The sequence below is a fragment of the Accipiter gentilis genome, chromosome 28, assembly GCF_929443795.1.
Source record: "Accipiter gentilis chromosome 28, bAccGen1.1, whole genome shotgun sequence".
NCBI classification, from domain to species: domain Eukaryota; kingdom Metazoa; phylum Chordata; class Aves; order Accipitriformes; family Accipitridae; genus Astur; species Astur gentilis.
In genome coordinates, this window is record NC_064907.1 from 5,747,262 (window position 1) to 5,772,968 (window position 25,707).

Consider the following 25,707-nt stretch of genomic DNA (forward strand, 5'->3'; position numbering starts at 1 on the left):
GAAGCAAGCATTTTACTAACTACACACAAGCGTTACGCTAGGGATTATCTTACAAAGCAAAAAAAAATACAACTATTAATGTACTGACCCAAGGAGTGTGAAGAAGATGAACCCTCCGTACATTCTGTATATTCTTGTGCTGTCTTGCGCCGTGAGCTCAGCTGTGAGCTCAGCCCAGCAGTCGGTATGTGCCAGCTTTAGGTGGGTGCCCCCACGGAGACAACAGTGACCTTGCCGTACACCGGCCCACTGCTCTTTGGAAAACTCTGGTATTTTATACATTTGTGGAGGAACGGGTGTCAACACTTGCAACCAGTGAGTGTCAAAACACGCCTCGGTTGCAATATAGGGAGCTTATGGCACATGCACCTGCTGGCCAGGCACGCTGCACGTGTCATAGCCATCCTGTCTATTGTTGGTTCATGGGCTTTGTACACACAGCATATTACGGTAATCCGTCAGTCACGTCTGCTATGCTCTAACCAATAGTAGGACTTTTGCAAGGTAAGCAAAATTATGTGTGGTGCCTTGTATTCCTCCATTATTGCCTGTACTACCACCCCTAACATTGCTCAACCTCCTTATCCCCATGGTCAGCATTTCAAACAACAGACAATAAACTGTCTGTTCCTTGTGCTGACTGTTTTTCTTAGTTATCTACTTCTTACTCAGTGTTCATCCACAGACCAAAATTCCATCTTTTAACCCTTCCATACACAGTAAGTTTAAAACAAATTATCTGCCAGGAGAGTTATTGGTAAAGCTGCTACTGGCAAATCTCTAATGTGAAATGAGACTGTGCTGGCACTGACGTGCACAAGCAAGTCTGCAAGATATAATGCAATACCCTGTTCCAGTTTAGGTGTAGTAGCAATAAAGGTAGGAAATGGGGCTTCCTCCTTGGGGAAAACAATTATGTAAGTGTGCTTCAGGTATTCACACTGGATAACCTGAAGCCATCTTGGGTGTCTTCTTTGTGCTTCCAGCTCTAGGGTTCATGTGATGGAAGTCATCCACAGTAGTAGGTATTCATTTCAGCGAGACAGGCTACTGCTGCTAAAGGTAATCTGCACTTAAAATGCTGAGCATTTACTGTTACATAATATCTTGAACTGTTAATATCGATAAATATTGAATTATTATATAGTATTCTATGATATTAGGTAGCAATTGAGAATAACTGAAAAAATGTTATTTTCTAGTCAAAACAGTGAATTTATTGGGATAGGTGACTCAGGGCAGATGATCCAGATAAAACTGAGACCAGCCAGCCAGATCCGTTTGCTTTTGAGGACTGTCCTCTAATTCTTATTTCTTTTGGTAAGCTAGCTAAACTACTGTGCAGCTGTGGTTTTATAGCAGCTGTTAGCAAAGCTCTCCTTGGCCAAGCCAAAGGCTTTGTGCTCTACTTTAGCCTCTGTAGCTTTAGTGCAATTCATTAATATGTGCACGTGCACTTCTAATTAAACTAATTGCTGAACAAAATAAACAGCAGGGTATTGAATGAAATTGCAGTCTGCACATTTAAAAAAGTGAATATTGGCAGAACAGGACTATTTTAGTTTTATAAATACAGATAACTTTGAAATGCAAGTTGTGTGGTTGGATTTACAATTTATACTTAGTTGCAGAATGATTTTTTTTTTTTTTAATGTGTGTTAAATGAATCCTACAACTCAAAACACTTAGCCTAGGCTTAAAAACTGTCAGTTTTCTGGAGTTTTCTGGTTAATATATTAAATGAAATCAGAATTAATGTAAAAATCTGACTTAAAAAAAAAGAGATTAATCTGAGTAGCTGAACTAGGTTTAGGGTAAAGGTGGACTTTGTGAAAGAAACTTCAAAGTAAATGCAGTAGGGGATTTCTATGTTAGGATATGCCAAAATGAGCCATTTTAAAATCTGAAAATACCTTGTGAACATCTTCATTTCATTTATAATGTCAGAAAAATTGTCTTTGGGCTAACCTGTAGGAGAAGAAATAGTCTTTTAAAAGATGTTTCCCTTTTTGGGACTTAATATGAGAATTATTATCCTTTAAGGAGATCTGTGGGCAGAGACAGGAATCCTCAACAAAACTACATAGGAATTAGAATTTCCAGTTTGTAGAAATCTCCATAATGTCAATATCGAAAATTTCAAGTCAGTTGTGCCAAATTTCAAAATTTCCTCCTCCACCCTGACCATTTGAAGCAGTTTGCTTTCACTTTTACCACTTTAATTTGCTTCAAAAAAATATTAGAAATGTGGGACTGGAAGTTTACACAAGAGATCCTTTGGGCTGACCTTTTTCAACTGAATTCTGATTTCAGGATTAAGTATATGTAGACCTTTTGCTTTTAAATGCTTTTTTCAGTTGGACCGCATTGACTTTTGTCCCTCTGACAATTCTCTGTGTAGCCCCCTTCCCACTTGTTGATGCCTAATTTCCTCGAGCTGCCACCCAGCAGTGTTATGTTGTCTCATTGTCCCTCCAAACGTAGAGTTACCACGTCTGCTGCTTCTCATAATCACTGCTGTGATCTCCCCTGGCAATGTTTATTAATTTGGTGCATTCCATAGACTGGGGACCAGTGATATAGATGATAATCCCTGAAAAATGGGAGAGTCATTTCAGGCAAAATTCAGAATGTGCCGTTATCAAACATTATTGAAAAGGCTTCATTTAAAAAAAAACCAAACCCAAAACAAACCCCAAAAAACCAAAACCCAACAAAACTCAGACACATATTGTAAAAATTCGAATGGTCCTTTGGAAATTACAAATTAGGTCTTTTTAACAAATTAAAACCTTCCAACAGAAAAATATTGCACTTTGAATTTATTTTTTTTTTATGAGCTCTAGTCTTTAACTGCTTTTCAGTGGCATCTTAATCTGCAGGAAGCATTCATTTTTTGATCCTGCTTAGGAGACAAGGGAAACCTTCGTTTCATAAACATTGGTTTAGGATCTTTCATAGGGTTATGGGTTGTTGGGAGACAGGGATAGCGTATGTCTGTGCAAGAATGGATGCACATTGGCAAAACAGCTCAGCTGAAAATATGCAAGACCTTGCAGGCAGATGTGAGGGGTCTTTGCCCATGCCCTGAGTCAGCCTGGGTTGTCCAGTGAAACCCAGTGATGCATTGGTGTTGCTGTGGTGCTGGTCTGGGGGGGGCAGACTCTCAATCTGCCACCAGTAAACAGCTATATGCTGCACTGTCTCCCAAGCTGTGTAGGTGCTGACCCTTTCCACTTCAGTAAAACCTGAGAAATTGTGTTTGGGATACATTGAGCTTGAATGAGAGACAATGATTTGGGAGGAGGTAAAAGGAGGGATATCCTTTCTGAGTTACTAAGTGTAGTGAAGCCCAGAGGAGGAGGGATGAGTACTGCCCTGCACTGTTTACTTGTCTGTCTTCGCCTCTTTCTGATAGAATTAATTTCTTAAAGGGGGAAAAAAACCAACGAACTCTTGCAAAATTGGAAGAGCTTGCATGGCAGGAAGGGAGAAGGGTCGTACCAGGTGGCCGTACCTCTGCACTATAGTATTTATACTCATGCTGGATACGGGATATAAAAACCTTGACTGAAAGCCAGGATACGCAGAGTTAAGAAAACCTCCCACGGAGAACTGTGGGACTAATATACGCACACCAATATTGTTTAGAGATTGACTTTAAAAGTAGGTCTCTCAGGGTCACGAATCTTCATAGTTTCATATTGTTCTGTAACTTGTACCCTTGTTGTCTTGGTAGTGAGAAGAAATATTGTTGATTTTCATTATATTTAATGCATTTGGAGCTTTTCCCCCTCTCCATGGCCAGTTGGGGGGAAGTAAATGGCAGTCCCCGTTCCAGCGCTGCTTCTGCAGAGTCATCAGATTAATTCCTTTTTGACATCAGTTTTGGCTGAAGCGCTGTTTTGCAGAAGGTGTGTTTGAACTGTTCTCACGTGGGAACGCATCTCAAAGAAATGTGGCATACGATGCTGTGTGGTACTGTATATTTCATCTCATTAGGGCTTTATTGGTTGGGTAAGCTATTCATCATTTTGATGTCACCTCTAGCATGTTTAAAATTCTGTGCAACATTTATGTAGGGAAAAAAAATTGACATATAAAGGCTTACTCCAAACAACAATTTCAGTTTAAGTGGGATAAAAATGCCAATATAATTATATTACACAGAATAATGTCTGGACATTTACAAGCATGACCTTGTTTCTTGTAGACAAGAATAATTCTATTCAGCACTAGATACTTAGCTTTTATTTGTCAGACAGCATGTGACATTAACTGTATTTGGATTAATGCCTTCTTGGTGTCATTTCTTCCCCTTGTAGAGTTATGGGTAAAGGAAATGAAATCACAAATCTCTGATGTATCTGAAAGAAATAAAAAGTCCAATTTATTTATTATGTGTAAGCCAAAGGAAAAAAAACAAAACCAAACAAACCTGAATGAAGTAGAATAAATGCTACTGGTGCTGAAATCTAGTTACCTGAAACAATTCCCCCACTTAAATTCAGCTTAAGAAAAAATTGTTTGATAGTCTTTGTAATCTTTATGACTAACATGTCAGCATCTACAGGTGTGATGTACAGTTGTACATATCACTGCCATTCCCTCTTTTTTTTTTTTATTGCTGAACATCTAATTTCTTTATATTAGACATTTTATCATTTTCTGTGTGGCAGTTACCTAACAGAAGCTGTTTTTCTGAGTTATTTTTTTTTTTCCTTACTGCCTATCTATGAGAATGTCACCTTCAGAAGCCCTTGGTTATTCTGAGTTGTTGTCATTGTAGCAATTTTTTGTTGTGCCCTGTTGTTTCCATTTGCTTTTTAGAAGTATTTGAAACAGCTGGGTGACTTCAGACATATACCGTGAATATGTAAATAAAATGTGTAAATATGTACTATGTTAATGAGATGGGCTTGGAGTTTTTTTAAATTACAAACAGAATTTTCAGCTTGTAAAGAGACAGAAGGCAAAAAAAAAGTTATCAGAAATTTACTGTCTCTTTCAACATGTTTCTTTAGCTGAAGACTCATTCTTGTTGCTCTTCCATGCTGATTTGGGGGGGACAAGGAAGGGGGTGGGAAGACATATTTCAATATATAGTAGCTTTCCCTCACCTTCATCCTGTCTCTTCTCTGCTGTGGAAGTGTTAGTCTTTGTCTGCTACTCTAATAGAAATGGCCCGTGAAACAAAAATTGCACGTTCAGGTAGTACATGCAACTAGAATATTATTGGTTCCGTCTTCTATTTTGGTAAATTTTGGTTACAGCAACCATTCCTGGTCTGAATAGTGAAAATATCATTACCAGTCCTTCCAGCCATGGGCATTAATGCCTCATCCGCTCAGGGATCTTTGGGGACAGTTTTTGCACCATGGAAAACTTGACCATTGCTTTAGACTAGCTGCATTTTGGTGAAGGGGACAGACTCTGAAGGCCTCTGATTGCTAAGTGAACGCTTGCTTAGACTGTTGCGTATGTTGGCAGAATTAAGATAGTAGAGGAAATTTTAGCATCCCTTCAAGTTCTCTCCAATCTTGTGAAGTATGCAGTTCCATTTCTCTTTGCCACAATGAAATGAGAATAAGACCCCATTTATTTATCTAATAAAAATTTCAGCTAGCTGGAATAGTGATACCAATTTGAATGAAGCTGATAATGCTATTTATAGCATGTTGCATAACGGTAAAGAAAATGGTTTTTATAGCAGGAACATGGGACAAAAAATGGTTTCTGTGCATTTCTATCTTTACATTCTACTGTTCTATCTTTACATGTTCCTTTTGTGCATTAAAGGCTTCAGATACAATGTTCAAAAACATATGGTATGAACTATATTGTCAGACAGTAGCATGAAGCACACTGAAGTAAGGTTTGTATTGGCAATGAACTGGAATGGCAACTTGACCATACAGTTTTTTGTTTGTGTTTCTCTTAGGTTTTCTTACAGGTAAAGTTAAATTCTGGAGTAGCATAATAGTGATACTTTTTTGTCCTGAACCTGCACTGCTGTAGATCCAGCATCCATAGTATCAGTTACACAATTAATAACATTAGGGGAGGGAATGGCGTGGTGGGGTTGGTTTGAGTGGATAACCCAGCCTGTACCTTTCCACAACACTCACATTATAGCTGCAGTCTCAGACTATGCTGGTAAAGTGTGTGTGTCGTGGTTTAACCCCAGCCAGCAACTAAGCACCACGCAGCTGCTCACTCACTTCCCCCCCACCCACTGGGTGTGGGGGAGAGATCGGGGAAAAAAAAGTAAAACTCGTGGGTTGCAATAAGATGAGTTTAATAGAACAGAAGGGAAGAAACTAATAATGATAAAAATAACAATATTAAAATGACAATAATAATAGTAAAAGGACTGGAATATACAAAACAAGTGATGCACAATGCAATTGCTCACCACTTGCTGATTGATGCCCAGTTTATTCCCAAGCAGCGATTCCCCACCCCCCCTCCAGGCCCACTCCCCCCGGTTTATATACTGGGCATGACATCCCATGGTATGGAATATTCCTTTGGCCAGTTTGGGTCAGCTGCCCCGGCTGTGTCCCCTCCCAGCTTCTTGTGCCCCTCCAGCCTTCTTGCTGGCTGGGCACGAGAAGCTGAAAAATCCTTGACTTAGTCTAAACATTACTTAGCAACAACTGAAAACATCAGTGTGTTATCAACATTCTTCTCATACTGAACCCAAAACACAGCACTATACCAGCTACTAGAAAGAAAATCAACTCTCTCCTAGCCAAAAGCAGGACAGCATGTGCTGCTGTTTCTTTGACAGTCAGCATCCGAGGTTGCCTGTGTTGGAGGCTGACTGAGTCAGTGGACATCAGTACCCAAGGACGGTCCCGTTCCTGGTCCTTTGGAGCTGACTTTCAGCTCTGCAGTTACTCCTCCCAGCTCAGCTCAATGGCTGTGATGCTGTTGTGGTTCTGGATACCCAGGGCCGGCCCATGGCGAGATGGGGCATGTTTGCTTGTGTGCATATATAAATAACCATATGTATAAAATATTTGTGTGTATATATATTTTAAAAGTGATATATGTTATGTAAAATAACATGCAGATTTTTCTTTCCTTTCCTTTTTAAAAATCCTAATAGAAAGAAGCTTGGCTGGACCACAAGCAGGAATGCAGGTGTCTTAAGAGCATGCAGCCTAATTTTCCTCCAGACTCTGTCAGACTTGCTGGCAGGATTGTTTTTAAACTAGTAAGTGACATTCACTTAGATTTATTCAATGTAGCAGACTCAGATAAATGCTTTTTCACTCTACATTTTTAATGTAATTAACAGCTAGAAAGCTGAAGTGACTGGAATTGCTGAACAAAATTGGACTGCATATTGCATTACAAGATTACTGATTAATTTGCAGAAATGCTGAAAGGATCAAGAGATACTAAAATGGACATAATTAAGCTCAAGGGACCTGTTTATCAACTTTCTCTTCCTATGACTATGTGGTAGCATTCTAAACTTATTTCTGCATAGAGGGAAAGCGCAGAGGGACACTGTTTCTGCTTCGATACTTCTGAAGTTATTGGTGCTTCTCCATTAACTTCACTGGGAACCTCATTCAGCCTATTTGGACAAGTGGTAAGGACAGAAACACTGTTAGCTAGCTCTTCCTTTGGAGGGCACAACGCCATGCTTTCAATGTTGGGTTCTCTTAAACTCAATTACTCTCTTTTTCTTTTTTTTTTTTTTTTCCCCCCTAAACTCTCTTGGAAGTCCTGGGTGTTTGACATTCCCACAGTTTGATTAATTTATGCAGACTAAATTTTCTGTTAGGTTAAGCAGCTTATGACTGTGTGGGATTGTAAATGAAAAAGGATTTGCCCATTTTTTTTGCTGACCCTGCCATGATGCTGTTTGTCTTGGATAAAAACGTGCATTTGTTGTGGTCTGAGGTGATAAAATATGATTTAATATCTTAATTTATACATTGTTGGGAAGAGTGTGTGTATGATTGTTTTTAAAGGGCAAATATGTACCTAGTTATACTGTGCATTAATTATAGTCACATGAAATCTGAGACTGCTAACTTCATGAATTGCTTTCAATTATAGTGTGAAGGGCCAAAGTAAATTACTAAGGGTAAGCTGCCAAAGTAAAAAAAAAAAAAAAAAAAAAAGTAGAAAGTGTTAAACACTAATAAAAATTAATAATTTTATGATAGTATATAGAAAGTATGGAATGACCAGATTTATGTTGATGCTGTTAGCCTTACCTAATTATCTTATAGGCATATCACATTGAATAATCAATCTTTTAGAGTGTTTTCAAGATAAAGTGTGCTATGTAAGTATTAATTATCTGTTTTTCTCTGCAGCTTAGACAATCAGTATGCCTTTCTGAGAGACTCTACTCTTTTTCCGATCTTCAGTCAAGTAAGTAATTGCCAACCATATTGCAGAAAATGCTTCCAAGTTCTGCTTTAGAGAGTGGCCATCTGATTTTCTTGCAGCTTGCCTTTTGAATGTCTGCTCTGTAGAAAAACAGAATCAAAGACAAAACTTGCTAAAACCTCTGTGGGGAAGAACAGTTTTTTCAAAGATCAAGTAAAAAACATGCGTGTCTTTTTCAAGCAAAACTTCCACCTAATTTTTTTGGTTTTAATATTTTTTCTCATTTTACAGTGTATATCTTGCCTTTTCAGTTTTTAATTTACCCAATACCTGCCTTATTACATACAGTGCCAATATTTTTATATACATATACAAAAATACATGTATTTTTACACTGAGTTTTTACTTTTTTAATATTTATGTGCTATTGCATAAAGCTTCAAAAAAAACTTCCAGAAAAAGGAAAGAAGCCTAAAATTTACAAGGGATATGTGTATGTCTGCCTTCTACATGACTTCTCAATGGAGAAAAAAAAGATAAATTTGTGCGGATACTATTTTTGTGGTTTTACAAGTTTCAAATGCTTGCGTAGGAAAGGATGCTCGTTATAATCTCTCAGCAGAGCTAATGTTGAAATAGAAAACTTTTTTTTCCAGATTTTGTGGTAACTTAAAGGTTAAAGACTTATAAGGGAAGAAATAAGTCCTTAGTTCATTCTTACATCTTGCTTGAAGGGATTTTCTAGAGAGTAATGTGAATATTTTGATTACCTCAACATTTTTTTAGTGTTATTCAGAGATTTGTCTGTAAACCAGCTTGATCTATTGATATAGTTAGGTAGAAATAAAACCACATAAACATAAAAAAAACCCAATAACTAGTATTATGTTTTAATTGCGTACATCCTGACATTCTGCCACCTTCTCCCAACCTGCAAGGGCAAAAAACCTTAATAAGGCAACAAATTAAAAGGGATAGAGGGAATGCATTTCAATAATTTAAAACATCAGGATTTTCTCCGACGGATATTCTCAAATTGTGTAACAAAAGTTTATGGGGACTTAGAGGAATATCTGAATTAAGAGCAGCATTTCCAGAGGCTTCAAATGAAGTTAAAATGATGAAGACTATGGACTTCTATGCTTCATGGCACTGCTGGGATCCAGGGAAAATATTCTTCATGGTGCCCTGTTGTACCAATGGCTAGTTGCACAGTGGCACAGTAGGAACTGGAGGGAAGGGAAGACTTTCCCATTAAAAATTAAATATTGATCACTTGTAAAGCAATTTTCCATAGTGTAGGCCAAGATTTTTGTGTAACTGAATTTCATACAAACTGAGGTTTCTCAGTACCCTTCAGGAGATGATCTCAGCTTCCTTTAACTTGGCTGGAGACAAGGGGAATAGTGTGATAAGCAGTCTGGAAAGAAGCTTGGTATTAAACAGGCCTGAGCTGCAATGGGTAAACGGTACAAAAATCTGTAAAACTGCTGGAAGCTTCTACTAAAATTCTCATTCTGAAGGAAATGCTGATATGGCCTGTGATACAGGTGGGATGACTGTCCTCTTACTGATACAGAAACAGCTGGTCCATAGCAAGTTAGTTTAGGAGGAAGCACATGAGAGATCCACATCTACTGTTCCATCTGTGTTTACTCTAAGAGCTTTAATAACGATTCCTGTGTAATCTTAAATCCAAAGTGCAAGGTGTTCAGGACTCCTAGACGTTAACCGACATTAATACTTGATAGAATGCAGTACAAATGGCTTATGACACTTGCATAATCTTACGTGAAAGTTTTGGCTAACTCTTTCCTTTTGCTCTTTTCAGAGCTTCCTTGCTAGAGTGAATAGATGGTCTCTATGGTTTTGCAGTTAGGATAGTCCAAAAGAGTGTTTTGGGATAGTGTGACAACTTGTAGTAGCTGTGATGCTTTTTGCTGCCTCTATATCATCAAAAAGCTACTGCGATTTCATAACACTTTTCCCATTTACTGCACAATTTACAGATGGTGTTGGTAAAGATTTACTTTGGTACTTGGTAGAATCCATCGGAAAGTCAGAAAAGCATTTTCATCTGAAGTCTGAGTATATAAGGGAGAAGATTTCATTGGAGGGAATCACATAAACTAGAAATACAGTTGTGATCTTCTGTAGCAAAAAACTTCTCAGGAAGCATCTGTATAATAGAACATAGTGTATCAACACTAATCATAAATATGACAGATAGAATTCTAATTAATACTCTTTTTTTTTCCTTTCTTTTTTTTTCCTTTCTTCTCCCTCCCCCCCCCCCCGGAAGTCCAAAATATTTGAAAATTGTTATTGTCACTATGCTGTGTCAGTCTCCTTTTACACTACTCCCTTTCAATGTTGCTTTATATGGTTGGGTGATTTTCAGTGTGCATGACTTGTATAAACTGAATAAAAGCATATAAAGTTTTATACACTTATTGAATAATTATATGAAAAAATATGTAATACATATATTAAAAAAAATCCCCCAAACATGTGGAGGCATCTAGCCCTTTATAAAGTTCTATTCCCAGCTCCATAGTTCCTTCAAATTCATTGTGTACCCTGAAACTCAGGTTAAGTAGGAGCGGTGTCTGTGTGCATTGTTACTTTTGCTAGTTCTCATTTATTGTAACACAATTCCTTACTTACATGGTTCTTCAGGCTCACTATCTGTTATGATCATTCAGAAATCAACTTTGCTTTCACTTACCAAGATTCAGTGTGCAGAAAAGAGTTTGTGTGCTGTACTATGGGCAGACTTTTTGCTACTTTACTTTTATCAGTATCAGAGCAGCATAATTAAATCCATATGCCGTATTTAGAAAACTTTTCACAGGGCTTTTATAGCATTTTCTTTCCCACACCAGGGTTCTTACACAATTGAAAAAAGTTTCTTAAAAACACAAAAAGAAAACATTCACAAATTTTGTTTCACTTTGCTTTTGGCCTTGGCTTCTTTATATGCTGTGAAAACCAGGTCTTGATCATTTGCCATTGAAGATCCCGTGGGACTTTTTGCTGGGTTCATTAGCTCCTGATGTCCTGGACAGATTCCAGTGTGGATAACTGCATTCTGCTCCCATCTCTGCCAATTCTCCCTGAAGTTCCAGTTGGATTCGATATTCTTGTTCACATCTGTCCTAAACTGTAGTGTAGTGTCCATTTACACCATGCTGCTTGCATGATTCCTCTTCTCCATTCTAGAGGTGTTTATTTGCTAATAGTGAAGCATGTCATGCCTTCCTCTCTTTGTCATAATGCATTTTGTAATGTACATCAGGTAAATATGAATGACACGATGTCTTGAAAAGTTACATTTGAAAGAAAAAGCATCTTTAGTTTCAAAGGAATATTATATAAGAAATGCAAGTGTATGTTTATGGGTTTTATATTTTTTTAAACTTGAGTTTTGCAATCATCTAAAAGTTTGCTGCTTTTCTTGAAGACACAGTCCTCAGATATGATACTTTCTATACCAGAGATTTTCACACATTGTAAAGAGTACACGTCTGGATTTCTAACACGTACATTCATTCAGGCTTGCAAGATCACCCTCAAATGTCCACACTGTTAAGATGCACATGGGTAGCGCTGGGGGTAGCTATAAAAAGGCAAATACTTTGGTTAAATAAGCTTTGTGCCAGGTATGGAGGGGCATATCTCAGCATTCTTAGTACTAACTGGTTTGAACTTTTTGAGGAGCTGAATCTGCTCTGAAAGAGCATGTGTCTCCTTCCCCAGCCCTAGTAGGGACAGACCACCCTTAAGATTCCTCTGGAGTCATTGCTTGCTCAGTACGTTGCAGAATCACCCCAAGGATGGCTTGTAGATGGCATTTCAGCAGCAACGACTGACCATTGGAATGGGGGCAGATCTTGGGAAGTGTTACTTTATGCTGAAATGGAAACAATATACAGTAGATAATATAGATGCTTCTTGAACTCTGTATATAGCATGAAGAGGGGTACATTTGCCATAATACAGTGTACTGATAGCACCCCATCATTCAGCACTCCGTGGCTCCAGAGAAAGTCTAAATAGAACTGAAGAGCTTGTGAATAAGGAAACCCATACTAGACTAGAAGCAAATTGTAGCTGCTTCTAGTGGAAGACTTCTGGCTGATAGCTGTCCATGGGTACTGGCCATTTTAGTAAGCCAGCATTTAGTGTACTGCTGGAAGTAGTTCAAAGGAGATTATTAAAGCAGCTCACCTGTGTGGTGTGTGAGAAATGGAAACTCCAAGATAGCCAATTTACAACCTACAGAATAGCCAGTACATTCAAGCAGAGGAATGCCAGGTGGGATAGAACACAGAAGCCTCAGTATCGTACACACTAGATGGCTGTTTAACCAAACCCAGTGGCAGCTGCTTTAATTGCATCCTCTTTTTAAGTGAGTGACTAGGAGTTAGCTTTAAAGAGGAACACAGATCTTGAATTGTCCTTCCAGGAGGGCAACAAGCTTGGTTCTAAAGTATGGGGAAGAACCCTTCTTGGTAAAAGGTTATTTCCATTCCCATTAAGGATAGGTGTTTGTCCTGGTTTCAGCTGGGATAGTTAATTGTCTTCCTAGTAGCTGGTACAGTGCTATGTTTCAAGTTCAGTATGTGAAGAATGTTGATAACACTGATGTTTTCAGTTGTTGCTCAGTAGTGTTTAGTCTAAAGTCAAGGATTTTTCAGCTTCTCATGCCCAGCCAGCGAGAAAGCTGGAGGGGCACAAGAAGTTGACACAGCCAGGGCAGCTGACCCAAACTGGCCAACGGTGTATTCCATACCATGGGACGTCCCATCTAGTATAGGAACTGGGAAGTGGGGGGCGGGGAATCGTCGCTCGGGGACTGGCGGGGTGTCGGTCGGCGGGTGGTGAGCTATTGCACTGCACATCATTTGTACATTCCAATCCTTTTATTACTACTGTTGTCATTTTATTAGTGTTACCATTATCATTATTAGTTTCTTCTTTTCTGTTCTATGAAACCGTTCTTAACCCATGAGTTTTACTTCTTTTCCTGATTTTCTTCCCCATCCCACTGGGTGGAGGGGGAGTGAGTGAGCGGCTGCGTGGTGCTTAGTTGCTGGCTGGGGTTAAACCATGCCAGTGTTTAAAATAAAATAACAATTCACCATTATGTAGAGATGAGATTGATTCATAGTGCATAATAATCCTCTTTGCCTTTTTTTATAGACTGATACTTGAATTTGTTCAACTTCATGTTCTCCATTTAGTCCTTATTCTTTTTGTGGTAACTGGCAGGAAAAAGAAAATGTGAAGCAGGTAATCAGGCACTGAACTTACTAGGGCAGCTGAGTTTCGCTTTCCATGTTATAAGTGACCTGATGCATGCATGATCACTTCATTAGAAAATAAGGCACTTTGTTTCTTTCTGTTTTAGGATTCCCATTTGTAAAGCATGAATAATGGTGCTTTAGTATTGAATAAAAGTGGTACTTGCTTAATATTCTTCCATATCCATTCCATTTAACCAGCTGCTGTGTATGAAACTACCTTTGTCTCTAAAATACTTTCCCTTTTGATCTGCCAGCATAAAGTGTTTCCGACACATCTGTGGAGAATACAGTATAAAAATATGCACTGCTGTAAGGAAGATGGTACTACTGCATAAACTTTCAAGCACATTTCTAATGTTACAAACCCAGATGCCTAATTTTTGTATGTAATGTCTTACATCTGCTTACACTTCTGCTTTATCTATTGGCTTTTGATCTTTAACTCACCATTGTATTCATATGATTTGGCAGTAGCAACCTCATAAACTCTTCTGTGTGTTGATAGGTAGCTGTCAGAAAAACTGACAAATGTCCGCCCTCTGTCAAAATTGCCCTCTGTCAAGATTAATTCTGGGCCTGGAAATGCCTAGACTGTATGGCTGTGATTGGACATTTTCAAAATGTTGGTGAAAGGTTCTGTTTATGACATGATTTACTTTTTTCTTCTCTTCCCCATAAGATACTGAACAGTTAAGTGAAGAAATGAAAGACGGCCTCAGGCACCTCGCACAGACATTGCAACTGTATTTGAAAATGGAGATCCAGGATGCGTCTCACTTGCCACCTGTAATTGACTTTTTTCAGATCTTCACAAAAGTAAGTGTTAAAATGTGATTGCTTGACAACTCATAAATTATCCTTTCCTTGTGTTCTTGATTTATTTTTGAGTGGGAGTTCAGTAGATACATCCAGAATGTGATATATGACAGAGTGAAATCAAACTATTTATTTTTTCTATTTGGTCAGTATTTAACCAGAAGTATAGCTTTTATATAATTGTAACGCTTCAAAATTAAAGTAGCAGCCAGAGGATATTTTTTCTTTTCCTTTTTTAAATTATCATGTTGAAGATCTTGGGGAAAGGGAGGAAAGTTGCATTAAAAACCAAGCAAGTTCAAAAACAATTGAGTCAAAGTAATTTTTCCACAGTGAAAAAGAGCATATAGCATCATTCTTCAGCCTAGAATTTTTCTGCAAAGTGCAGTATCTTATATTTGCAGATATACTCCCATTCCATTTTGTCATTTAGTAGTAAGTGTTAATGGGTGTTCCTGAGAGTACTGTATTCCACAAACTGCTTTCTCAGGGGCCATGTGGATCATCTATTCTAAAAGGCTACATGTAATGTACTTGAAATTAACTTCCACAATGTGTAAACTGTTTGTGATGTTACTAACTAAATATTGTTGGCTTTTGCTGTACGTATGTTACTGCTTTCAATTCAGAAGCTAGCAGAAGTACTTCATATGGAGAATACTTAATAGTTTTAACTTGATTTAATTTTTTGATTTCTTATTGGTTGATAAATTCTACCATAAGATTTATCTTAACTCATGCATGTCTCAGTTGTTTTAATAAGCATTTTCTTATGAAGCAATTCAAACTCTTAGGTGTTTTTCTTCTGATATAAACAAAAGGAAGAGCCTCTTTTAAAGAAATGCAGTAAAAATGCAATATATGATTTTTTACGTTTTTTAATCTGCACAGTTGTGGAATCTCTTTTGCTATGGACAGAAAAAGTTGGAGTAATATGAGCAATTGTGTTGTTTTTCTGGATTTTTTTTAAATTGGTGATTAGACTGCTGTGGTGTAAAGTTGCAATTTTCCCTGAAAAACCACGCAGGCTGAAATACACCCAGTCAAAAGGGCTTGTAGATAAAAACCTTATGCACTACCTAGTCTCCACTCAAACTTTTACTGTCTTGTATTGGCACGCTGGTTTGGAACTTTGTCAGATGCATTTCACATGAAATACACTAGCTGTGTTATCTTGTTTAAAGAATTTGTACAGCTGAAGATAAGACTGAGTATCAGAAGGTGATCACTGCCTAACCGGTTTGGAACTGAGTCACAGCTTGTAAGAAATTCTTTACAAATGTTGTTGTTTCCTGTGTAATAATAAGCTTAAGATGGAGGCTGGCAGTGGTGGCTTTACAGGAGCAGTGTGATGGTTGCCTAATATATTGGAGCACTCGTGAAGAAAATAAGGAAGCTTTTTAAATTTTTTATGTACACGCACGCACAAGCATCTGCACATATGTGCACCTTCTCTTCCCTCACATGTATTTTACCAAGGTGATGCAAGTGGGCATCAAGGACAGAGTGAAAGTCAAGACTTCCCAGCTCCATATCCTGTTAACTGGAAGACTAGGAATGCTCCTGTTAATGACGAAGTTTGTTTCACTATAGCTTTCCTATCACAAAGATATTTTTAACTCAATGTATTCCTTATGTTGACTGTGAATTTGTCCCTACCCTATTGAATATACTGCAAATTACCAGGTTTTTAAGTAGTTGTTGCTTTCCCTGCCCCACCCCCCCTCCTTCTTTCTGGGAATTCAGCAGCTCTTAGGCCATTAAAGTAGGTCTCAGTTCCTTCTTTTGCTGAGTCTGTGTGATAGTCTGCCCTAGGAAAAAGGAGAGCAATTGACATAGACCTACCATGGGTACAGATACTTCATATCACTAATAATAAAAAGAATTGACAGAAGGGACAGAAGAGTCTGGCTGAACAGGTGACTTGGTTGGGAGAAGGGAGCTGTCAACTAAATACACCCATATGCTTTACATGTGAGTAAAATTAGTATCTCATTCAGAGTTCTGTCAAGCACAGTGCTTTTTGGAAAGCTCTATTGTCACTCTAATTTTCCATGTTGTAGTTTATAGCATTCCCAATTTGGTTGTCATGTGAGTGTGTTATGAAGTACTGTCCTGGTTTCAGCTGGGATAGAGTTAACTGTCTTCCTAGTAGCTGGTACAGTGCTGTGTTTTGAGTTCAGTATGAGAAGAATGTTGATAACACTGATGTTGTTGCTAAGTAATGTTTAGACTATAGTCAAGGATTTTTCAGCTTCTCATGCCCAGCCATCGAGAAAGCTGGAGGGGCACAAGAAGTTGGGAGGGGACACAGCCAGGGCACCTGACCCAAACTGGCCAAAGGGGTATTCCATACCATGGGACATCCCATCTAATATAGGAAGTGGAGGGCAGGGAATCGCCGCTCGGGGACTGGCTGGGTGTCGGTCGGCGGGTGGTGAGCAATTGCCCTGTGCATCATTTGTACATTCCAATCCTTTTATTACTACTGTTGTCATTTTATTAGTGTTATCATTATCATTATTAGTTTCTTCTTTTCTGTTCTATTAAACCGATCTTATCTCAACCCAGGAGTTTTACTTCTTTTTCTCGATTTTCTCCCCCATCCCACTGGATGGGGGGGAGTGAGTGAGCGGCTGCGTGGTGCTTAGTTGCTGGCTGGGGTTAAACCACAACAACTACGACATTATATTAAAATATGATTATAATATGCCCACATCCCTAGTGAGGTGGCAGCAGGCAGTTTCTGCCACTCCCATAGAATGTTTTTTGGAAGATAAGCTGAATGTCAGTGGAAAAAATACTGGGTTTTTTCCTTAAGCTGAATAGGGATGCTTATTCCCAGCAGGTAAAATATAAGGCTTTGGAACTATAAAGTCTCTGATAAAAGACTTATGTGGTCTCTTCTCTGTAGTGTAACTCAAAAAGACCAGCTGTGATGACTTCTCTGTGTGGTCATAGAACAAAGAAATACTACAGATACATGACTTCAAGATGTAATCTTGTTTTCCCAACCTCTTCCAACATTCCTTTCAAGTTCAGTAGGTTCTTATTCTAACATTGAACTTTTTTGGATCAGTTCTTTCATTACATGCCACAAAAGATCCCATCAAAGGTCATTTTTTTTCTCTTTGATGCGAGATCCTCAAGAAGAAAAATAAGCAGCTGGACAAAAGAGAAAAATGGTCCTGCAGCGAGGTGACTAAATTCCAGACAGTTCTTGGAAAATGTCCAACCTGATTTAGGTCAAAAGAGCTTCTCAGAAGCTATTTTAAACAGTCCTCCTCCTCTGCTGGCCACTGCTCTTGTCTTTGTGAAAATTAATTATAGTTTTATTCACTTGCTTGTGACGCTTAATGGGCAGAGAGTCCCCTTGAGTGCAAACTTGTGGAAACTTCCCATCAAAAAATGTTTTGCCATTTCTTTCCATGGGAACAGAATTTCACTCCAATATATTTTTAGTTTGCATAAGATCTGTTGAAAATATCAGCTGTACTAGATGGGGAGGTGTCTCAGAAGGGTGATATACCTTCCTTTTTGAGAGTGTTGCCCTGTTCTTACTAGACAATTTGCTTTTGTATCAACTGTCCTTTTGAGCTGGAGTTGGATTTTTTTCATCTTGCTATCTGATCACTATTCAGAAGCTCCAGTTTATTTAACATGCCATTTATCAAGGTTGTGACTGTTTTTAAATTCTGATCCTCAGTATTAAACAGAATTATCTGCAGTTAATTACGTGGTAAGGCTTTAACTCCACTGAGACATTTTCTAATGTCAAGATAAATTTTTGACACCATGGTTTTATGGTTTAATGATGTTTCCATAACCTTGAGATAAAATCAGTCCTTGCTTTTTATTCTTCAGCTTTTACTTACATGTGTGAAGAGGTGGCCTGGAATCCTGTGAGACATTTAATGGATGCAGGATAAAGAATTAAAATTTTTTGTATACATTTATCGGTCTTTTCATAATAGCAGACAGAACCACATAAACTACTTAAGACATTGAATGAAATCTGTACCTACCATGTTGACTGTAAAACTGTGAGTGACTCCACTGACTGGAATCAGGCCTAAGAAGACTTTTTTTAGATCAAGTATAGACTTGGTGTCTTATGTAGGATTGCAACTACTCATACTATGTCAGAATTGACTTTTTGAGCATTTTTAAATTGTCTGAAAACTTTTTTTCTTTTAATTAATAAGAAAAAGAAGAGATTCTAATGTTAGATAAAATGGTAGCCATTTTAAAGATCTCCTAATTTCAGATCCTCACATTTATAAAAATAGTAAGATATATTCAACCTCTGTCATTAAGTAACAGTAAGGTAAAATCCAGTTACATTTAATGAACTCTAACATAATGGACTTCTGGAGCAGTTTAGTAATCTTAAAACAGAATTTTGTTGGAAAAGAAAGGGTTTCTAAATGACGTTTTGGTAAAACAGTTGATAACAAACTTTTGGGAAAAGGATGCTGGATTGGATTCTTGGGAACCCCATAGAGCAGAGATGATACTTTACTCCTGAAATAGCAATCTCCCTAATTTTTCTGTTGTCCAAAATTTCACTTTCTGAACAGTATCTTAACTGCATGTGGGGTGATAGGGATTAGAGAGAGAATTTTTAGCTTTCTAGAAGTTTTAACCTTTCCTACAGTTCCAGTCTTGCCACTTTTTTCTTATGAGCAGATTCTACTTTGAAAGTAGATGTGCTGCTTTCATTCAGTTCACTGGAGAGATCACACACCTGTGTATGTGTGAGCTGATTATGCCTGTTCATGCAGATGGTCTGCTGCCCACCAAACTCTTCTGAGGTGCTGTCCTACTCTTTTGTTTCAGGTCAGTTTAGAATTGACACAGATCAATGACAGAGTAAAAAGAGGTCTGAGAGTAGAGCTCTAAGTCTGCGACAGGATGAAGAAGAAAGTCAGTATCCATACTCATTGGAAATGTGGGGGTTTTTTTATGTCAGATGAATTTTTTTTCTATGTCCTTTTTTTGAGGTTTATGAAGTTGAAATTAAAGTGAAGAAGAGATACAAGTTTGATGCTGTATGCTAGTCTCTGTGTACCCACAGACAGTTTTAACTGAAAGACCAGTTGTCCTTTTAGGCTGTTGGTATAATTGATTTTATTTTTAACTTAAGAAGAAGTAAGGGGGCAGCTGTAAAGTGCAGAAATACGTTCCTCAAGAGACGAAGTGCCCTGTCTCTTTAAAATCCTTTGTTTATTCCTCCTATCAAAGGTTAAATATATTTTGCTTGTTCTTCTAAGTTTTCAGTACGTACTTTTTATTCCACTCAATGCTTCGAAAGTGTGTCTCTTCAACAGAAAGGATATTAGTACCAACTTAAAAAAATCTTCTTGTTAAAGGGGTTTTGGTATGTATCTGCATAGGCAGAAGAGAACTGGGAGTTGAGCAGTGTCACTTGGCCTTTGTAAAGTCTGAATACTAAGTTATGGTAATGTATTTGGGTATCTTTAAGTGCAAGTTTAAGGCAATAGTCTCACTCTCACTTAATGATGTGACTGGAAAAAGTATGTTTGATCTTCACACTGCTCCCTCAGATCCTATAGGCATCAGATAGCATATGTTTTCTGAGAAGACCTTTGAAGGCAAGATATGTCTGCCTGCTCAAGATATTCTTTAGCAGCACTTTCAGTAGGTTACTCTTACTTAGGATTCACTAGTTAACTTCGTAATCATGTTAGCAGGGAAATGAAAGTGATTTGTTAGGATAAAGTTAAGAGTCAAGTTATGAGCAAGTTAAGAGTTGTTAAAGGCATAGAGGTGAAGGTTGCTTTCTGATGCCAGGTTTGCTAATCTCCTTAACTCTGGATGCACTTGTTCAGTTTCCCTATGATTAGGAGGCCATGAAGTTCTTTTTCTGGAGATGACAAAAGCAAGTGCATGTTTATCCATCATTGCTTTTTGTGTAATTCAAACTGTTGTGGTTTAACCCCAGCCAGCAACTAAGCACCATGCAGCTGCTCACTCACTTCCCCCCCACCCAGTGGGTGTGGGGGAGAGATCTGGGAAAAAAAAGTAAAACTTGTGGTTTGAGATAAGAACAGTTTAATGTAACATAAAGGAAGAAACTAATAATGATGAAAATAACAATATTAAAATGACAATAATAATAATAAAAGAATTGGAATATACAAAACAAGTGATGCACAATGCAATTGCTCACCACTCGCTTATTGATGCCCAGTTAATTCCCAAGCAGCGATTTCCCCTCACCTCCCACCACCCCCAGGCCAACTCCCCCCAGTTTATATACTGGGCATGACATCCCATGGTATGGAATATTCCTTTGGCCAGTTTGGGTCAGCTGTCCTGGCTGTGTCCCCCTTCCAACTTCTTGTGCCCCTCCAGCCTTCTTGCTGGCTGGGCATGAGAAGCTGAAAAATCCTTGACTTAGTCTAAACATTACTTAGCAACAACTGAAAACATCAGTGTGTTATCAACATTCTTCTCATACTGAACCCAAAACATAACACTGTACCACCTAACAGAAAGAAAATTAACTCTATCCCAGCTGAAACCAGGGCACAAACCTAATGTACATTGCTGCTTTGTCTCATGCAAACTTTTGTGTTTATGGTAAATTGAAGACTAGGCCAGTACTGACAAATTTATTTTTAGTCCTGGCCTAGGAAACTATTTTGCAAAAACCTTTTCATTTTGATAGTTCTTTTTTTCTTATAATTTCCAAAGTCTTGTAATTTCCAGAAATCATTATACCTGAAAGAACAATGGTTAAGCCTTGGTGCTCAACATACAATTGTGTTTGTCAATCTTCTTGACTCTTTATTGTTATTTTAGAGTTGGAGGGGTATGTTCCTGCTCATCAAACTATATCAGAACCTTTTTCTCTGACTGTTGCCATCTTTAAGTCTATTACATGAGATTTGTGATCATCTTTTTATCTAAAGTGCTATTGATTTAGTATTTCTGTTGATAAAGTTTTGTTTGGTGGGAATATGGACATGGTGTGTCCTCTCTCCTGTTCTCCCTGTGTGTTAAGCCGTTATCTCTCTGTGTTTTAAGCCATTAAAAGCTTCACGCTTAAAATTGTTAAGAACTGACTTGTGATCATCAGAAATATTGTGCTTAGTTACTGTGTAAATAATTTTGGGAGAATTTTTCCGTACTCTTTCCAGTGTATTCCATAGAAGCATAACAAAACTCATTCTGGTAGACCTTCATATTTGTTTTCAGAGGACATGAAAGATCTCTTTCCTAGCATTTATTGTTGATTCTGAGGAGCTGTCTCATCTAACGAGAGGGGAGTAAGCAAAGACCAGCCTCTGCTTTTGCAGTGCATAAAACCAAAGGAAATGGGAAAAACTAAATTTATTAGGAGAAAACTATGCACTGGTTTGTGCAGTATAGCAAACAGTCAAGGTTTATTTGAATATTGGATTTTATTGCTTACATCAGCATTTTAAACTCACTTTTTTTTGTCATTATCCAGTAACAGAGGCATTAGAAAGATTCAGGTGTCTGCATATGCTTCCTGCCAAAACAGCTTCCTTTGGTTTGTTAGAGAGCCTTGCAGATTTGTTAGAGAGCCTTGCAGAAGCCTGTATGAGCCAGCGTCGGCTAACGGGCAGAGCTGTTTGACCCCTGGAGTTGAGTACAACACTAGAAAAAGTCCATGATGCAGACTAATTTCTGGCATAACTTTCATTCTGTATCTTAGCTCTTTTGGCAAAGGGTAATATTTCATAAGAACAGGGAGGGGAAAAAATAAACGTCAGGAGATTGTTTTGTAGCAAGGGAAGGTAGGGAAGGTCTTGGGGCTGTTTAATAATTCATTTACTTGGTCTGGGTTTACAGGGCTGTCTGCCTGGTATCCCTTGTTCTCCTGTCAATTCTGCTACTCTTAAAAGAGTAGGAGTAAGTAGAAAATCTGAAGCTGACCTTCTTGTTTTTCATTTATGCCACTATGACTTTGGCATGTTTATTAAATGGCAAGTGCTTTTCACTTGTGTAGTGCTTCTGAAAAGTCTCAAAAGAACTTGAAGATTTAGCAATGATTCTTTATAGTTTTCTTGTGTAGCAGACTAATCTTTCTAAGGAAGAAAATGAAGGCTAATAGAGAATGATCATATAGCTGTCTTTTCATAAGAGGTCTGTAGGGCAATCAGAACTAAATCACATCTCTCCAACCACACAGTGCAGCAGTCACACTCTGCTGCTTGTTTCCACAATGTAGCAATGAGTAAGTGTGAAGGCAATTGGAATAGGAACTGTTGTGAATAAGAGCCTATGTCTTAGGTTGTACCTTTTTAATATTGCAGAAGTAGTTGTAGAGTGCTGCTAAGATTCTCACTACATTTGGTTAACTAGGTGTTCATTCTTAAAGTCAAGATTGCAGAGGAAGTGGCAACCACTGTGCATCAGCTTTGGAAGCAATGGTGTAATTAGAAATTAAAGAAAAAGTAGTAAAAATTTTAATAACATGGGAAGAAATATTGATTGCAGCAGTACTCTAGGTGATAAACAGTCTGAGAAGACTTCTCTCTACTTCACCAAATGAAAGTTGTGTCTTTACAGGAAGCTATTTTTGTCTAATGTGATTTTTCAGGTTTAGTTATTCCCTGTGTTTTCGCCATTGAATTATAATTTAGGGAGATAATTTTTGATAGCAATTATCTTAATTTTTAGTTGTAATAGTTATCTTCAAGAGCAACAGGATATTGCACCAGACCATGAAACAAAGCTTTAACCATCCTATGTGATTTTAAATGAGAACAACATGATTACAACTAAAATATAAGCTTTTGCTAACAAAGCTTGGTGCAGTGAAAGTAAGACCATAAGATGACAATACTTCAGACTGAGTTTATGATATAATTCGGGTCCCCTTATTTAGTTGTTGTGTAAAACCAGCTGTTTTACAAACTGCCTGTGGTGTAACAAACACCAGGTGTAGAAAATGAGGTAGAAGAGTTCTAAAACAAGGAACGATTAGGTTAGAATTTGTAATAATGTGGTTGTGTGTGGTAGGAAAGAAAGCTTTGTTCTTGGAGGGTGGGGGGTAGGGAAGAGAAAAGACTATGTTTTAAGGAGGTTAATTGAGCCCTGATTGAAAAACATGTGGTTCTAGAAAAGTTACTGCCTTCAGTGGGCCTGGGGCAGGGGACGGTTGGTATGGGAGGCAAGTGTGTATAATTCTTGTTCAGTTGGCCCTTTTTCTGTCATGCTAAGTTGGAAGTAATAAGAAAACAGAGTCTGGAGAACTAAATAGCAGGGTACTGTAGGCTATTTTGAAACTCTCACTTTTTTTTTTTTTTTTCCTTTGTGCCCCCCCCCCTCCCCATCGCCCCGGTTTAGGTCTGGAGCTGTGATAGTGCTGTGGAGAACTGAAGACGATCCAGGTGACCAGGGACTTAATTACCATTACCTTGCCTAATGCTCAGAGCATATCCACAAAACACAGTGTTTAAAAGCTAATGGTCTCTGACATGTGATATACATCAGTTTTTTTTTTTCTGGCACCATTAGGGATGTGAACTGGAAACAGTAATGATAAAAAACTTTAGCGGTTGTGGGATTTGGAGTATGTGCACAAAAATGTGTGGGGTGAGGCACCTCCTATGTTTAGGAAAAGCCAGCATGAAACAAGGTCACGGAGTTGTTTAGTAAAGATCTGAGTAGTAAATGTAAAACACTTACATCCTCTATCAGCAATTTTAAAAGCCCCTAATTGAGGAGGATAAGCCTGATAACTGCTTGTAATGCTGTTGGCAGCAAGCTGTTCTATCCTTGTCTTTAGGATGACCTGCAGTAGGGTTGCTTAAAGCGTTTTTGCTTGTTTGTTTTGGCTGTGAGCAGAGCTGGAATCCTGTGTGGCAGGATTATTAATCAGCTCTGAGACTTGTTTAATGTGTTTAATAGATGGAAAGGCTAAGAATTTTCCTTCCAGTATGGCATTGGATTAGATCGATAGTCTGTTGAAAAATACTGTGCTCTTTGAATTTAGGATGGGGAACCAAGTATTTGTGGTGTTACTGTTGACTTGCTGTTATCTCAGCTGCTTCAGAACCTCTCTGAAAATGAGGGTAACTTTGTCTAGGATATCCTATAGAGCTAAATAGCTGTTATAGTCTAAGTATCAACAGAAGGTGAGATAACTTCTGTCACATGTAGGCATTTCAGTGGGTGTCAATTAAATGATAGCTACCTACATTAAATTTAGTCTTTAAAAGTGTGTTCGCTCCCTATTCCCCATAATATGACTATATACATTCTGGTTTTGTGAACACTGTAGTTGTGATGTTAAAAATTTTTTGGCATGTCCTGTTTCATTAAAACTACTCTTAAGTTTTTTGTGCAAATAAAATGGAGAAAGAAACTATAGTCATACTGAGTCAGGATCGCAGTCTAATTGATCCACTATCCTGTGTTTTGGTATGGGTGAGCAGCAGTCACAAAGCAGTTGTAGCGTTGATATGCTGTGAGCTGGCTTGAGATCATGTAGCTTGTACCTTAGCAACCTGAAGCTGAGTCTAATTTAGGCAGTTTCTTGGCATGGCAGTGGGTATAGCTATTCCATAATAGTGGCTGACAGGAGATACTGCAGAGCAAGGTGCAAGAGCTCTGTAATTGACAGGCATGATGATTTGTCATAGCACTCTTGCTTGCATCTCCCTACACACCTGCCCTGGAAGTTTGCATGCTGTCCTCAGGTAGTTAGATGTTGATTGACAGGCAGAGTCAAATCCAGGAGTATTTCCTTTAGGAGCTCATCTAATTTGCCTTAGTGATTTAAATGTTTTTTTTCCATAGCCACCCCTTTCCCCTTGATTGTGTAAATATTGACTAGATTTTTCATACCTTTAACTGTCAATTAATTGCATTTCTTCTTCAGATCCTTTGAAACTTTCTATGCTGGTTGTGGGCTTTTTGAAATTTTAAATGTGTGTGATCAGATCTGTTCCTAATGTCATAGGTACTGCAGATGATGGATTTGAACATATGTCCCTTTTGAACTTAAAGTAATTGTGGGCTGTTATTAAGGCTTTTATAATCCCTTTTGGAAATTTAGGGGTATTTTTTTAGTTTAAAATAGAAAAACTGCAGGATTGAAGCTCCCTTTCATCTCCCATTTCACAAGAACATTTTTCAATCTGTCAACAAACCTTGTGCATTGCCTGTACTCACAAGTGTGAAATTAATCTTCTTTCTTCTTCTATTGCTATCAAGGCCAAAA

The 25,707-nt window shown here is 38.1% G+C and overlaps 1 protein-coding gene across 2 annotated transcripts in view; it reads left to right on the forward strand.

Moving 5' to 3' along the window:
• SMYD3 (SET and MYND domain containing 3) overlaps nucleotides 1–25,707 on the forward strand; it is a 442,190-nt gene that overhangs the window by 51,968 nt on the left and 364,515 nt on the right. Inside the window, exons 3-5 of one of the 2 annotated variants that reach the window (XM_049830859.1) lie at nucleotides 7,115–7,222; nucleotides 8,343–8,400; nucleotides 14,347–14,483. In XM_049830859.1, the coding sequence (XP_049686816.1) occupies nucleotides 7,115–7,222; nucleotides 8,343–8,400; nucleotides 14,347–14,483 (303 nt within the window). The remainder of the gene's footprint in view (nucleotides 1–7,114; nucleotides 7,223–8,342; nucleotides 8,401–14,346; nucleotides 14,484–25,707) is intronic. The other variant, XM_049830860.1, reaches the window with a different exon arrangement.